Here is a 14,792-nt window from a genome sequence, read left to right as displayed (position 1 = left end):
GTGGTACTTCTCCTCTCTCCACTCCAGGAGGGCTTTGCACCTGGCAGAGAAACTGTCTGATACATTACTCCCTGTGAAACCTGCAGCTTACTGTCTTTTGTGACTTTCGGACATGGCCGGGCTGTTTGCTCATTCTTGTTTTCAGCCTTTATTCTTCTTGATTCCACACGAAGCCGGCTGCTGGCTGTATCCTCCCGTGTCCTTTAACCATGTGTGCGATCGATCTTCTCCTTTGACTCTTGGCAAGAAATCAAACGTGTGTTTCCCCAAGCTGTGCAATAATTGCTTTAGAACCAACAGAGGCTTGTTTGATTGCCACAGTGTGCAGGCGTTCTGCCTTGACCTGAGGGCGGATCAGGGGGGCGGGTTTTGAAAATCAGGAGCTGGTGAAATCCAGTTAACATTGGAGTTAGTGGTATTCAGTTCAATCAGCAGATACATTTAGATTGCTATGTGAGAGAGAAATATGTATAAAGAGTATCAACTTTAGATACTCCCTCTTAAGATATGGACAGACCCGGTTGTTTAGCTTTCAGGCTCTGGCATCCTCCCGAAAGTGGTGTGCAACTCTGACGTCATGATGAAGTGAAAGCACACACACACCTCCACCTCTGATGCACGCCAGGCCCAAAGTCCAGAAATCCATCAACAGATTCCAAGAGGGGTAAAGGGGAGTGATACTTTTAAGTCTCTATTCACACACACACACACACACATAGGGTGAATGGTCAAAACAGCTTGAATAACGTCATTAACAACATTCCTGAAATGCATAAACATAAGAGAGGACTCCCCTGGCTAATAACAAATAACACATTGTGTGCCAACAGTGTTTCCCTCTTAAAAGCTACACAAACGACCATTCAGTGACCAGTAACGAAAAAGAAAAGTTGAGTAAGTATGAACATGTCTTTAATTACTGAAATACATTTTACTATCATGTAGAGTTTCCAATTCTGAACAGATTTTTTGATTTCATATAGTTTAAGAAAAAAAAATCGAATTCTTCGGAAGGTGAACTGATTCTGTAACTCCTATCAACCATCTCGGAGACATCCACAATGAAAACACACTTGCTCCCGGCCGTCCTTGATATTTTCTCTGGCGCCTCTAAGTGGATATAGACTTACATTGCACTAGCTTGTTGTAAAATTGATTTATGAATATTATACTGTTTTTTTTACCTGGTAATGATCTTGCTTCTTACACATCCAGACATTCATGCTTGTTCTGGGATTAGTCACCTTTTTCAATTTCAGATCTGTGAATATCCGATGAGGCTTGATGAGTATTATTTTAAAGGAAATAATATTCAACTATCAATTTTTCTCTGAAATCTATTCAACAACTGGTAAGATGGACCAAAATGGTTGACCGACAATCAGACCAATAAATGCCATCCAGAGAGCCAAGATGAAATATGAATCAACACAGATTTGAACTTTGACATCATGGCTATAACGGTTGAGTTGAATTAATTTCTTGCACCAACAGTGTCAAGGAGTCTACAAGTGTGTTATTTATAGTAATTTATCATCAATATATTCTAGTCTCTGAGTTGGAACCTGACATTATCTTTATTTCAACCCTTCAATACCATAATTGTAAAGTATTAATGACCTATAAAAGATGACAAATTGTGAAAAAGTAAGAATTTAGAGATTTTATTTCAAGTTATCAAGGAAGCACATTTTCTGCAGCTCAATCTGACACAGACAAAAAATCTATTCACTTTGAACACGTTCCTGCATCTGATATCCATTAAAGCCAGAGTAGTCACATTGCCTTTAGCAATACAGGGGCACCCAGTTGATTAACACTGTTTCTCATACAATGTTGAACCAAGCAAATTTCATTTTCAAGAGCATTCCTCAGCATTACATTCACTGTCTGTTTCCTATTACCCCTTCACCTCCCTGCAGTGAAGCCGTCAACTTCACAAGCATCATGCCCCGCACCCCTGTGGCTCAGACAAGGTACGTTCCACAGACCTCAGCTCTCACTGTCAGGTCGTACCAAGGTGAATCTTCCGGAGGGGTCAGGGATAAACCACCTCTCCCAAAGGTCCAAGTGAACAGCGGGATACTTCCATGGTTTGAAAGGGCCATTCCAGTGCAGCAGATGTGCCTCCTGTAGGAAGCTCTCGGAATAGCGGGCATCCGGACTCCAGCCTGAACAGACAGGAATGGTTTTTAAAATTAACCTGAGGGCAGTGCTACAATATAATAAGATTCTCTATGTCTATATGTAGCAGAAATAATGAGTCCCCTCATCACCTCTTTACATTATTACACAAACGTAATAATAATAAGATTATCTTTTGTTTCTATCGATTAGAATCATCTCTTTCAATTCTGTGCCTTGATTTGTAGTCACAGATAAAGCGAAGCACTAAGCTCAGCTACCCTGACCCTTGACCTTTGACTTCAAACAGACCTCAGTACACATCACAGCAGCTTCTCCCTGTACAACAGCAGGTGAACGCATCACCGTTCAAAGGCACCTTGGTTTTGTGCAAGAGCGAACACATCAGCATTCAATGCAGCTGTGATGTTGTGTGCTGATTCAGACTGTCCGTGGTCAGTCGGTCTGATACAGCACGTTCAGTTCAGGACAACGTTGGCCTATCCAAGCTCAGCACATAAGTTTAATGGCTCAGCAGAAGATGGTTTGGTATCAGATCGTGATTGTTTCTTTAAAAGAATAACCAGCATGGCTATCATCAGTTTGTGTCAGCAGCCCTACAGCCATGTCAAGAGCATTTTCAAGTGAAGGGTGTTCGCCGACAGAGCAACTTCTGGGTCTGCATCTATTACTTGAACACAATCATACAAACAAAGGGATAGGTGCGAATGTGAACAAGGCTCCAGGGGAAGATATCAGAGGACATTTAGGCTTAAAATTCTGTTTTAATGATGCAGTTTCGAGTCGTATTTCACTGTTGGGGCTTACGGACATTTTGGTGACACCACAGGAGCAGTATGGAGACATGTTATGTGTTTCTTTCTCTTGTTTTTTTTTTTTTACATTTGAACACAAGGTCGCTCCGTTATTCCAATTGTTGGATATGGCTGCAACGCTATTTACCCCTGAAACTCTGACAGTGTTTTGTAGACTCCCCCCCCCCCCCCCATCGACATAGTGGTGAGTAGAAGAAAGAAGACCATGAGACGCGAGGAAGCCATTTCAACAATCTGGGAACTTTTGGAGGAGCTTTTAGAGTTGATAGGAAACTACAGACCTCTTTATTAAAAGCATTTTCACATCCACCCCCAACTTTTGCCATGATAGTTGTTATCAGAGACTCTCGACTCTGTGCTGCTCTCTAGGGGAATGTTTTTCTCAATTGATGGGCCAATGTATAGGACATAGAAGCTTGTGGACAGTAATGGAAGTATCTCTTTTTTTTTATATTTAATGCTGCATAAATGACCCTTTAATATCTGTAACGAGCTCTAACTGCACTTCATCACCTGATCTCATTGTGTCTCATCCACGATCTATATTATTAAGTTACTTAGTTACATAAAGCTTCAAGTGTCTAATAAATGTGAATTAACTCCTCCCCTTTTCCAACCCCAAAGTTGTTATTTCACAGTTTGTTTAATCGAGTCGTGCTAGCATGAACATTACTAGAAATGTGTCCTGCACCTCTACATGAAAAATATAAGATCGTATTTCATTTTGACAAGTCTACGCTGCCCTCTGCTGGACAACACTGGAAGGTAAATACACTCTGCCTTGTTGTCTGTGCTGTGATGAAATTTAAATGATTCATTAAAATGTCATGACACAATGAGCAATTCGGGTAGTTATTAAAGATTAAGAGCTACATGGTTGTAATTTAACACATGTTTGTTATTTAAAATCACTAAACAGTATATATATACTTATATGTTGTATTTCTTGTCAATCATGACAATGCAATACGTTTTTATGGCGTCAAATAACTAAATAACACCGAATTCATCAGACACAAATATCAGTGTTTATACCTGAGAAACTGTAAAATACATGTATTTATCCAGCATTTTGTTTGTTTGGTCCATGTCTCATGACAAGGTGGAGGTTTATGAACTATACTGCACCTGCCACCAGGGGGCCATCCAGATCTGTCAATGCATTACCTTATATGTTTCCAATTTTAGGGACTGCTGATTTTGTCCCGTTTTCTATTTGGTAGTTAGAGATACAATGACTATATATATATACACTGATAATAAAATAACACTGAGTATGATTTCATGTATAAGTTTTCAGACTCCTTAGGAACTCTCATTGAGATTCTTCTATGTATGAAAAAAAAGACATGCTCTCACCGAGGTGCCTGACGTGCCACAGAGGATCCAGTGTGGTGAACTTGTCATGAAAAACGATCAGCATGGGTGGGGTCGCCACACCTCCCGCCATGGCACTGCTGTATATGTTCTGCCTGGTGGCGAGAAAGGAAAGAGTTTCTGGGGAGACAGGTTTTTATATACAGTAGATTATATAATACCTGATAATACAATACCTGGAAAAATGGAATTCCATTAAAAATAAATTATGTAATTATCGGACAGATTTAAATGGGTAAAAGGATTGGACAGTTGGAGCATACTTTGCTTCAGGGTGTGGATGTGATAAAGACTCAAGTCAGAACACAGCTGAAGACAAATAAATATCTGTAGTATAGGCCGCTCCTATTATTATATATCATCTATACTACATCTGTACTGTGAGACCTATATTCTTGTCAACACAAACCGGTTTCTTATAGAGGTGTAAGGGCAGATGATGTAACACCTTGTTAAGCCCTATGAGATAAATTGTGATTTGTGAATACGGGATATACAAATAAGATTTGATTGATTGACATTGATTTCTTGCTGATCTTACAGTTGTAATGATGGGTTCTTGCCAAGCAGATGCCTGCTACAGTTATACTAATGAATTGATTATTCACACCAGATCTGACCTGAAATTCTCTTCCATCCATCTCTCCAGCTGTTTGGTGATCTTTTGCTTCTTCCACTCGCTGATGTCCGCGACGAACACTCCGGGGTTGAAGGAGCAGTCTCTGGGGTTGATGGCCAGGTCTTTGACTTCCTGTTTCCTGTAGTCCAGGAAGCCCATGTAGGTTGTCTAGGAGACGAGCTCAGAGGAGAGGAGGGATTTTCAGATGCAGAGTCTTAAGAAACATGGTTTTTGTCTGGTTTGATATTCGGGTATAACGCTCACACTGACTGTTTAGGGTACAAAGAGATCTGATAGAGAGGAATGAAGATCCACCTGCATGCCGATGCTGCGCACCATCTCATGCGTGGAGGGCAGGTCGCAGTCGGTGGCGAAAGCAGCAGCATGTCCGGGCTTCAGTCTGATGTTGAACAGATCCTTGATGTCTCCTTGAACGCAAAAAGAAACAATAAGGTGGAAAAATACATCGTACACAAATACACTATAACTGTCACACCAAAGTTATTTAAAAGGGATGTTCATCTCAGTCTGAATCTTCAGTCACTGGGCATAGCTATAGATATTAATGTGGAATATTCTTGTATCTGCATTAAAAAGCACTTCAAAAAGCACTTTACCATAAGTTAACTTTTAAGTAGGTGACACTTAAAACTGTTTTCATGTATCGTGCAACTTCACAGTCCCACAAAAGGTCATAACACCCTAATCAGAGTTCATTATAACACAATTAAATGTAATATCAAAGGTGTACTTGTAATGAAAACCCAAGATAAGAAGTAGAGAACCAATAAATAAATGGCTCCGGATCAGGAGGAAAGACCCCAACTGGGTCCCAAGATATTAGGGACACACCCAGGTCTGATGATCCTTCGATGTCTTGTAATAAAAAGCAAGAAACACCCGAAGACCCTAAGGTACACAGCTGATGATTGTCCCTAACATTTGCCAGCAGGGACTGTCGTCGGTAAGTATTGCGACTGCCTGTTAAGGGGTCTCATTAATAACAGTTGCGTACGCACAAAACGGGGCCTGAAGCGTGCATACGCCACTTCTCACGCAAACGTTGGGATTTATAAAATCAAACTTGACGGGAAAATGTGCGTATTTCCACGCAAACTCTGACCCATGCGTACGAACGCTTTGGAGACGGGAAAGTGTTGACGCAGACGTGAGGTGGTGAACTGAAGCAGATTATTGATCCAATTCATCATTTACATTAAAACCAACAGCATATATATTTTTATATACAAAAAATATATAAAACAACTTGCAGCAAATTACGTTTAGATTCCATTTTAACTGGAGTTACAGAGCCGAGTCATTAATAGGTTTTAATAATATCTTCAAACACTGTGTGTATCGTCATATCACTGCAGTGAACGTGACTGTGCCATCAGGCGCACTGCAGATAACCTACAAGAAATTAAGAAACTTTCCAAATAATATCCCAGAGTGGAGGTGAGGATCCACTGATGTGAGGGAATAGGTCCGATGCTCTAAATAAATAAATACTGCCGTGACAGTGGGGCGGGGTTCTGAGTGATGTGTGTATGCGAATGAAAGGACGAGGAGGAAGCAAGGGTTCAGAGAGGTCTGATAAGCTGGTATAGATTCTATTGATTTGTGATCTGTGATCTTTTTTTTTTTTTTACTTCAGGCTACGTTCTTTCTATCGTCTTCACTCTCACACATTGTGTTATCAACAGCAGCGGCGGAGTGTCAGTGTATTTCTTTATTAGTGACATCACTGCTGTTCCATAAAGTAGCTCATCACCTCCACCTCAACAACAAACACCTAAATGTCAGTGTCAGAAAGTTACACTTCTACTTCTCATCGCTTGATGCCATGACTCCGTCAGGACTCACGGTGGAAACCCATTTGTCAGCATCATCATTTAATATTCATGTCGTGCATTGCATTTACCATTTATGGTTGAAAGTGGGCGTGTGGAGGGCGGATGTGGAGGCAGATCCACACACAAAGCGAACATTGCGTTCAGGTGTCATGCCCTCGGTTTATAAGTTGCGATTTTCTTTTGCGTACACCATTTCCCGCTTTTGTGCGTATGTGCACTTTTAGTATGAATCCTACTTACTGTTTTATGAATGAGACCCCAGGTGAGCACGTTAGAGGACACGTCCGCTGATGCTTTCTTTGGTATAATCATGTTTGCAGCTACCTGAAGCGGCTAAAGAGAGTTGATGTCAAGGGGGGGACCCTGAAGCACACACTGCAGGTGTACGTGCTCGGCCGGGACATCGAGGTGCCAGCAGCCGGACCATCGGCGGCTCCTCCGACTCAGCAGATAGCTCCACAGACTCCATCGGGTAGGATCTGTTGTTCACATGCACAGTGTCCCTTCGGTTATGAAAAACCTGGAAAAGTCATGGAATTGTAAAATGTTTATTTCCAGGCCTGAAAAAGTGGAAATACGCTCAAAATGTAAGCCGTCATATGCTTTCATACTAATTGAAAAGTTCAGTGTGGAAGCAGGCGGGATAAAGCACTATGCCAGGGCAGTGTAGATTTAACCATGCTTGGCTACAAATCGAAAAGTACATGTCATCGGTTACAACACACAAAGACCTCAAACAAACTTGTCTCTCAATCATTTGTGTAATTTAAGGTATACTGTATGCTTTGGAATTCTCATTGTTAGCTTAAGTACTAAATTGTCACTTTCGTGTATACACCGAGATTTCACAAAATGTTTGGTCATGGAAATTTGGTTTAAATTAATTGAAAAGTCATGGAAAGGTCCTGGACATCCAATTGGTCAGAATGTGTATGAACCTTGCATGCAGCCCACGAGTAGTGTTTTCAAATGTTAATACAAGCATTAATTGTTCTTCTGCACTGACGCAGGCGCCGCATCTGCTGGTTCTTCTTCAGAGGTGTCGGATGATGTGCTCCTCGCAGCCACGGTGGAGGTCAACACTCAGTGTGAGTGTATTTGTCTTTAAACATCCCTGTTTGTATATCAGCTGTAACAGTGTGACAACTGAGAGTCTGTATTTTCCAGTCTCCGTGGCTAGACCCCCCCTGCCTGCTGTCCACCCTGCGGACGACGATCCAGGTCTGCCCCGCACTCCACCGATGTCCACTGGTGCACAGGTAAAATAATTGTTTTACATGGGTGCAGACTTGGTTGTAGTTGTCCATACTGACTGCTTGATTTTAATCTTGATATTTGATATGATTGTTGAAGCTGCTGCCTGAGGGCTGGAGGCAGACGCTGCCAGAGGAACAGCAGGATTGGGTGGGCCAGGCTCTTTTCACCAGGGGCGCCGACAATCAGCCCGTCCTCACCAGTGAGCTGGCCCTCTGGTGGAACCCCTCGGTAGAACGGCACATCTACACGGAGCCCCCCCCTGCCCATGTCTTCTTCCAGTGCAGGTTCTTCCTGTGGGCACCCTACCAGATGTGGGCATGCAAGTTTACTTGCCCCAACTGTGGGTGCAAACTTACCGCCGCTGGTCTTTACAAGACTGTCCGGAGGGTCCTCGATCTGGACAGCTGGTACTTCATGGGCACAGAGCACCTGGAATGCGGGTCATGCAAGAGGAAGTATGCAGCTTGGGCGCAGGACATCTTAGGACAGGTGGAAATGGGAAACAGGAGTCTTTTTCCAGCTGTTCTCACGTACAAGTAAGGAGAGATATGAAACCTGCTCATCTCACTCTTTAAATGAAAGGAAAGTTTTACTCACACAGGGTCATGGTTTTAACACAGGTGGTCTTGCGACGAGAAGGTGATTGGGAATCTGAAATACGACACTTTGTCTGGCGTCCACCACATTCTGGAAGTTCAGCACACCGAAGAGTGGAAGCGACGGTCAGTGAGGTACATTGGCACGCTCGACAAGCTTCAGGTACCGGATGCGGCTTGGCAGCAGGTGTCTCTACCACCCATGCACCCGCTACCCAGCGTGACAGGTCTGATTTCACTTTATGTGAGGAAGGGCCTCAATCAACTGGAGGAGACTAAAGCCAGGGCCACGTCCATCTTCGGAGACATCCTCAAGATGGACTCCACCAAGAAGGCAAGCTTTTGATTATTATGGATGTTGTGAATTATTATGAATAATAGAAAAACCTAAGATGCACGATTACATGATATACACTTACATAACACTGTTAAGAGATATGACAAGATGTGACATTGCCATGTCTCTTTATTTTCCTGTTCAGATGACGAAGCTTGCGGGAGATGCTGCCTGGCTCACTAACGTGGGCAACGAGCACAGACAGGTGCTCATGTCAGTTCTCACTGACTCCGAGGGGGACGGACTGTTGCCCATGGCGACTGGACTTGTGCAGCGCTACAAAGACGCCGGAAAGGCCCCTCCTCGGGTGTTGTACGTGACCCGGGACTGCTGTGCAACTGTTGGACAGTCCAAGGTACCGCATGTGCAAAAATACATGTGATTACCAATTTGTGTGTGAGGAGGAACAGAGTCGAGCAGACAGACACACAAACTCCACAGATTACAGCGTTACGTGGTGTCTCAACTTCTTTGTTGCAGAAGAAGCGACGCCTCGTTTATCCAGGAACATATATATGATTTAGCAGGTTTTTATGAGGATCAGTTCAAAGTGTGAGTTATAAGAAAATATCAGAGGAGCAGAGTCGATGGTTGACCTACTGAGTACTGCCCCTTATTGCCGTGCTGATGCTAAGGGGAGGCCAGTGGGGGGGGGGGCTTAGTTGCAGCACACAAGTGTAAACTGAGAGAATTTCAATTCAGTGGGGAGAGCACTGACCACTGTTATTCACACACTTTTATAGTCTGAAATTGGCATAATTGTTGTAACAATTTATAATACTTTTTAAAGCACTTTCCAAAAAATACAGAGTTTATGTTTGTCTGACTTATTGTATTAATTGAGGAAATAGCAGCCCTGTGCTGTAATATAGAAAATAGTGAATGTGATACATTGAAATGCATAGTTGTTGACTGTAATAGTAATCAAAACGTGATGCTAGTGAAGATGCCCACCTCTAAACTCAACCACCCACTTTAATTCCTAGACTGACTTCAGAAAACTAAAAATGTATTTTTGCTCGTTTTGTAAGGTCGCAGCCATGTTTGGCGAGTGGGAGCAGCTGATCGTGCGGCTGGATGTGTGGCACTTCATGCAGGGTTTCAAAAAGGGCTTCAACGACGACAACCAGCAGCTATGCAGCCTCTTCATGACGCATCTGTCCACTGCCATCTTTGAGTGGGACAGCGGCGACCTGTCCCGCCTGGAGGAGGCCAAGCAATCTGAGGAGGAAGGAGACGCTTGCGTCCAGCTGACGTCCAAGGAGCTTGCCTCCCACTGCCGCCGCCGCACAAGGGGTGTGCTGGAGACAGAGCGGCTCATTCAGGAAGTGCTTGACTACTTCTGGGTGGCGACTGACAGTATGGGCATCCCCTTCATCGACCATGCCAAAATGGAGGAGGTGTGGAGCATGCAGCGTCGGCATCTCCACTGCATTCAGGACCCACCAGGAGTGGAGCTGTATGTGAAGACAGGGGAGGTAACCATGGGGGATGTCATGCTCCCTGTCATCTGCTGTGCCCGCGGCTCAACCTCCCTGGAGTCATTCCACCGCCACATGTGCAGGTTCTTTCCATGTGAGTGTGAAATGAGCACACCCGAAGCACCGCACAACCATGTTCTTTGTTTGTGTGTAATTAACTAGTGTTAATGGCAATTTTAGCCTGAAATTTCTGGTGGGGCAATTCTGTATGACGTCATGTCACCTTCACAAAAATAGAGGTAGCTGATTATTATAAGCAGAAGGCCTATAAAGACCAGTAAGATATACTATGGGCTGCATTTTGAGTGCCAGCAGGGAGCAGAAATCCTATTTCAAATATAATTCACATGCTTTAGCACTCAGATGTAATACAAAGGTGTTGCCTATAATACAGCATTAAAGTAAAATGATTGCAACAAAGTAAAAAGATTAGACAGACACATAGCTTCACATCATTGTCAACATCAATACTCTTTAGGAGCTGAATGCTACTTTAAACAGCTGCTCTTAAAATGCAGATGTGACTTTAAATACTCACGTTTCAGTTGATCACAGTAAATCTGTTTCTGCAGAGTGATAATCTGTGTAACGTAGTTAAGTCAAATGGGTTGGTGAGTGAAACAACTTTACATACCATTAGATATCTTACGTGGTGGAGCTTATTCTCCAAACACTCATCCTCATCAACTCTAACACTTTTCCCAGCTGGCTGGACCGGATCATGTCGGTTTGTGTCGGGTCAATAACTCCATACAGTCCCGTTAGCATCGCCTGCAGGCTAGCAAGCTAAACTAACAAGCCATGTACAGGTACCTGCTCATCACTACTAACACATAAATACAATGCTAAACTGGACTTACCACAGAAACAGGAGCGCAGACGTCTTAAGCTTCTCTGTCAGGAGAACAAACCGAAGATCAAACCGTATTATTCATCCGATATGTGAGTGAAACCTGTCCACAGATTTGGGTCGTGTTCACTGACGGGGATAGCCTGTTAGCCTGTTAGCTCAGGTGAAGCCGAGCAGGCAACAGGCTAGGAGCTGGAGTCGCGTTTCACCTTATTTGAGTCGAGTTGCCAGGCAGATTTCGTGCGGCACATCTGAAAGTGCCCCATCTCCCAATGTCAACTTTGGCCTGTGTTGTTCACGCTCATTGGTGTTTCCATGGCAACAGTCTTAAGCTTTGACCGTTGCCCCAAAGCAGAGACGGACGGCAAGAGAGAAGCTTTTCACAGAGCAAGTACACAGACAGATACACACACGAATCAATGACTCCAAAACAAGACTAAAATGCTTGTGAGTCAAGTTTATTCACACACACATTCACGCTACTTTGCATATAAAATAAAATATGTTTTGCCACAAAGTACAGATGCATTGAGCTTTCTACACAATCGCCATCTGGATCTTGTGGGCCAGTGCCCCACGTGCCCCTAATGTAGAAACACCACTGACTAGTGTTCTCCCTCTCTGTCCTGTGACAGGCAGGTTTGCCCACGCCCTCAACTTCCAGGTGTACCTGCTGGAGGGCCTGGTGAGGTGGAATGAAAACTGTGCCAGAGCAGCACTGGAGGATAACCCAAAGACGATGCTGTGTGGCAACAGTACCCAGCTGCAGAACCATGTCAACCAGCTCTGCCAAAAGCTCTTTGGTCGGACGGTGATTAAGGATTACATAAAGCTTAGCGAGTACACAGGTAACCTAAGAGCTCATATTGCATACAGGCACACACAGGCTGTCACAGGCCAAATGTAGAAATGCAAATAATACAAATGTATTATTTTTTTACTCTCTGTTCAGGGGAGCTCATTGGGTTAGAGTACCTGTACTCGCAGAGAGGTGCCTTGCTGCCGCAAGACATGGGCCGGGATCCCGATGCCTCCAATGGGACAGACAGTCTTGAAGAGGACTGGGAAGATGAGCGGGATGATGAGCAGAAGCTGCTGGATGCCGGATGGTGCAAGGAAGAGCTGCATGGGGTCAAACTTCTAACAAATTTTAAAAGTCTGCTCCGCTCAGCACCGCTTGTCCCTCGGCCTTCCGCCGTTCCCGCACAGCCTCGGCCACCACTCACTGTCCCTCTCCCTGAGGAGACCTCTTGTCAGGCTGCCACACACAGACGGCCCCTGGCGCCAAACTTGTTCATCATCGCCAACCAGGCCACTGCAGCCTCCTCCTCATCAATAACTGCCCCTGCCATCACCTTTTCCCCTACTATCACCTTTGCCCCCAATATCACCATTGCCCCTGCCTCCGCCCCTGCCATCACCTCTGCCTCCAACCCTGCCTCTGCCGTGCCACGATCTACTGCCTGGTAGAGGAATGTTCGAGAGGGACAGCGACAGCAGGCCTGGGAGAAAGGTTTTTACATTTTGTTAACCATGTTGTTAATCTTGTTTTCTGCCGTCTAAAACGGCCCAGGCTTTCACCCCTCAGTGTGCCCAACTACCTGTCCTGCAGCCTGCTCCTCAGTCCCCCAGGCATTTAGGAGAAAGGTCCGAAGAGGCCCATGTAAATTTGTTAATGGAGTTGAGACCACATATGCTTATCACATTGCTTTCTGTTCATAATTTGTTTATAAATGTTTAGTGTTGAGCTTTGCTTGTTTACAATAAAACCAGGCCATCTGTTCTAAATAGGGATTGTCTGTTCCTAAATCTCCACCACTAAGTCCTGAGCAATGACACAATTATAACGTGACTACACAGAGGACGACATGAATCAGTTACAAATTGAAAACAAAATAGTGAGTATAAAAATTGCTTTAAATGCAATGTTGACATTAGATGCTAGGTGTATACCTAAAATAATCTGGTGGTGTATTTCATCTTCATATATGTAATTCACTTAGCATTTTTTGGGTGTAAAAAACAGAAAATACCCACAAACTGTAGAGTGCGCTGTAAGTTACAAGAGCTTCCTGTTTGAAACAGTGAAAGTTCAATGAAAAGATGCTTTCAGTTACTCACAAGAAATATGAACACAAGTTCAATTGAAAATGACAAATAAACATACAGGACTGAAATGTTGTAGTAATATGAATATGAGGTAATGTCTGTCTCACACGCCACCTAAACTGAAACCGTCAGATCAAAAACATGACTGTTGCATCGCTCTCATTGCTTCCACTGCTTGGATCTATACTCTGTTCCTTCCAAGACACACGGCATCCTGCAAAGTTTCCCCCCTGACCCCGGGGGGGGGGGGGGTCCCTATTAGGGAGAGGCCCCATGGTCAGGCCCTGTTTGAAACCCTTTCACTGTCAACCGCCTCGTCCCCATGCAAATGACCATGTAAAGTCCTGCCAATAGTGTTGCTGTAAAAATGCAGGGGGACAGTTCTGATAGGCTGAAGGAAGCCTGGTGTTGACAACCGCAGTCTTTTCAAAAACGTTCCCAGGTTAGTGCTGAATGTCTCTGTCTCAATTTACTGTGGTGTACTGCCTGTGTGAACCAAAAAAAATTGTACTTTGCATTTGATTAATCCTTCCTGTGAAGGACGGAGTACAAAAAGTGCCAGAGGAAAAGGATAAAGGGAGATGTCAGTACAGCAGCAGCCAGACAGACCATAGGACCCTGCTGCCTGCACCTCGGCTTCCTCGACAGAAAGAAAGAAAGGTCAGCTGCCAGTTTGAATGACAGCACCTGGGCCCTTTACCTTCAACTCTGGTGCCTCCCCCAGCAGTACCCCCTCTCGCTGCACAGGAGAAAGAAGGGGGAGGAGAACTCACTGCAAAAGATATAAAAAAAATATATATTTTACTGTGCTCTGAGGACATCAGTGTGAACCTCCAGCTGACACAAAATAGGAGTGAGAAGGATGATGAGCCTTTTTGAACTTTGCTCCTCTCAGACAGCACATTTTTTTCTTTCATTGAACCTTGATGCCACTGGCTTGGTGCACTAAACAACATATCGACTCCTTGACATCGCTGCAGCATAACACATGGTCAGACAAGCTTCCCTCGATAGATCCATCTCATGAATGGATCCTGATACTGGACAGGGAGGAGGGAGGAAGGGGCTCCTTTGTGTTTACATCCGCCCCCTCCAGGCCGAGAGACCGCGTGGCTAATTTGCATAAGAGAGAATCTCGGCGGGAAAAGGCCTGCGGGGCAGCGAGCCCGGGGGTTCGATACCGTTCAGGAGAGATGAAGAACGTTACCGACGGACAGATCTACGGTTCCTCTAGGGATCAACTCGGGTTAGCCTTACAATCTCCGCCTGTGATTGGTCAAAAGTTGATGTGCGTGCTCTGATTGGACGTCTGCCTGACTCTCACTCGCTCTGCACCCGCCATTGTTTTGT

General features: G+C 44.3%; 2 protein-coding genes across 2 annotated transcripts; one reads left to right on the top strand and one right to left on the bottom strand.

Moving 5' to 3' along the window:
• Positions 1-1,705: 1,705 nt before the first annotated feature.
• glt8d2 (glycosyltransferase 8 domain containing 2) lies at positions 1,706-5,617 on the bottom strand. The gene is made up of 5 exons (XM_062383359.1): positions 5,574-5,617; positions 5,272-5,443; positions 4,958-5,124; positions 4,320-4,432; positions 1,706-2,171 (listed from the first exon to the last, which is right to left on the bottom strand). Exons 1-5 carry the CDS (start codon positions 5,615-5,617, stop codon positions 1,993-1,995), a joined length of 675 nt encoding a protein of 224 aa, XP_062239343.1. The 3' UTR covers positions 1,706-1,992.
• A 95-nt stretch (positions 5,618-5,712) lies between these two features.
• On the top strand, positions 5,713-13,216 carry LOC133949157 (uncharacterized). The gene is made up of 11 exons (XM_062383358.1): positions 5,713-5,732; positions 5,906-5,920; positions 7,133-7,284; positions 7,823-7,900; positions 7,980-8,071; positions 8,166-8,605; positions 8,690-8,999; positions 9,148-9,357; positions 10,034-10,577; positions 11,969-12,181; positions 12,286-13,216. The coding sequence occupies exons 1-11, from the start codon at positions 5,713-5,715 to the stop codon at positions 12,801-12,803; spliced, it is 2,592 nt and encodes an 863-aa protein (XP_062239342.1). The 3' UTR covers positions 12,804-13,216.
• Positions 13,217-14,792: the final 1,576 nt, after the last annotated feature.

Source organism: Platichthys flesus, chromosome 23, assembly GCF_949316205.1.
Source record: "Platichthys flesus chromosome 23, fPlaFle2.1, whole genome shotgun sequence".
Lineage (NCBI taxonomy): Eukaryota > Metazoa > Chordata > Actinopteri > Pleuronectiformes > Pleuronectidae > Platichthys > Platichthys flesus.
This window is presented reverse-complemented; position numbering and strand designations above follow the sequence as displayed.

Coding starts and splice junctions, on each gene's coding strand:
- LOC133949157 (XM_062383358.1), top strand. CDS start 5,713: ATGAAAACCCAAGATAAGAA. Junction 7,901..7,979: donor GGTGGAGGTCAACACTCAGT/GTGAGTGTATTT, acceptor TGTATTTTCCAG/TCTCCGTGGCTAGACCCCCC. Junction 10,578..11,968: donor CATGTGCAGGTTCTTTCCAT/GTGAGTGTGAAA, acceptor GTCCTGTGACAG/GCAGGTTTGCCCACGCCCTC.
- glt8d2 (XM_062383359.1), bottom strand. CDS start 5,617: ATGAAAACAGTTTTAAGTGTCACCTACTTAAAAGTTAACTTATG. Junction 5,125..5,271: donor TGCGCAGCATCGGCATGCAG/GTGGATCTTCAT, acceptor CTCGTCTCCTAG/ACAACCTACATGGGCTTCCT. Junction 4,433..4,957: donor TGGATGGAAGAGAATTTCAG/GTCAGATCTGGT, acceptor TCTCGCCACCAG/GCAGAACATATACAGCAGTG.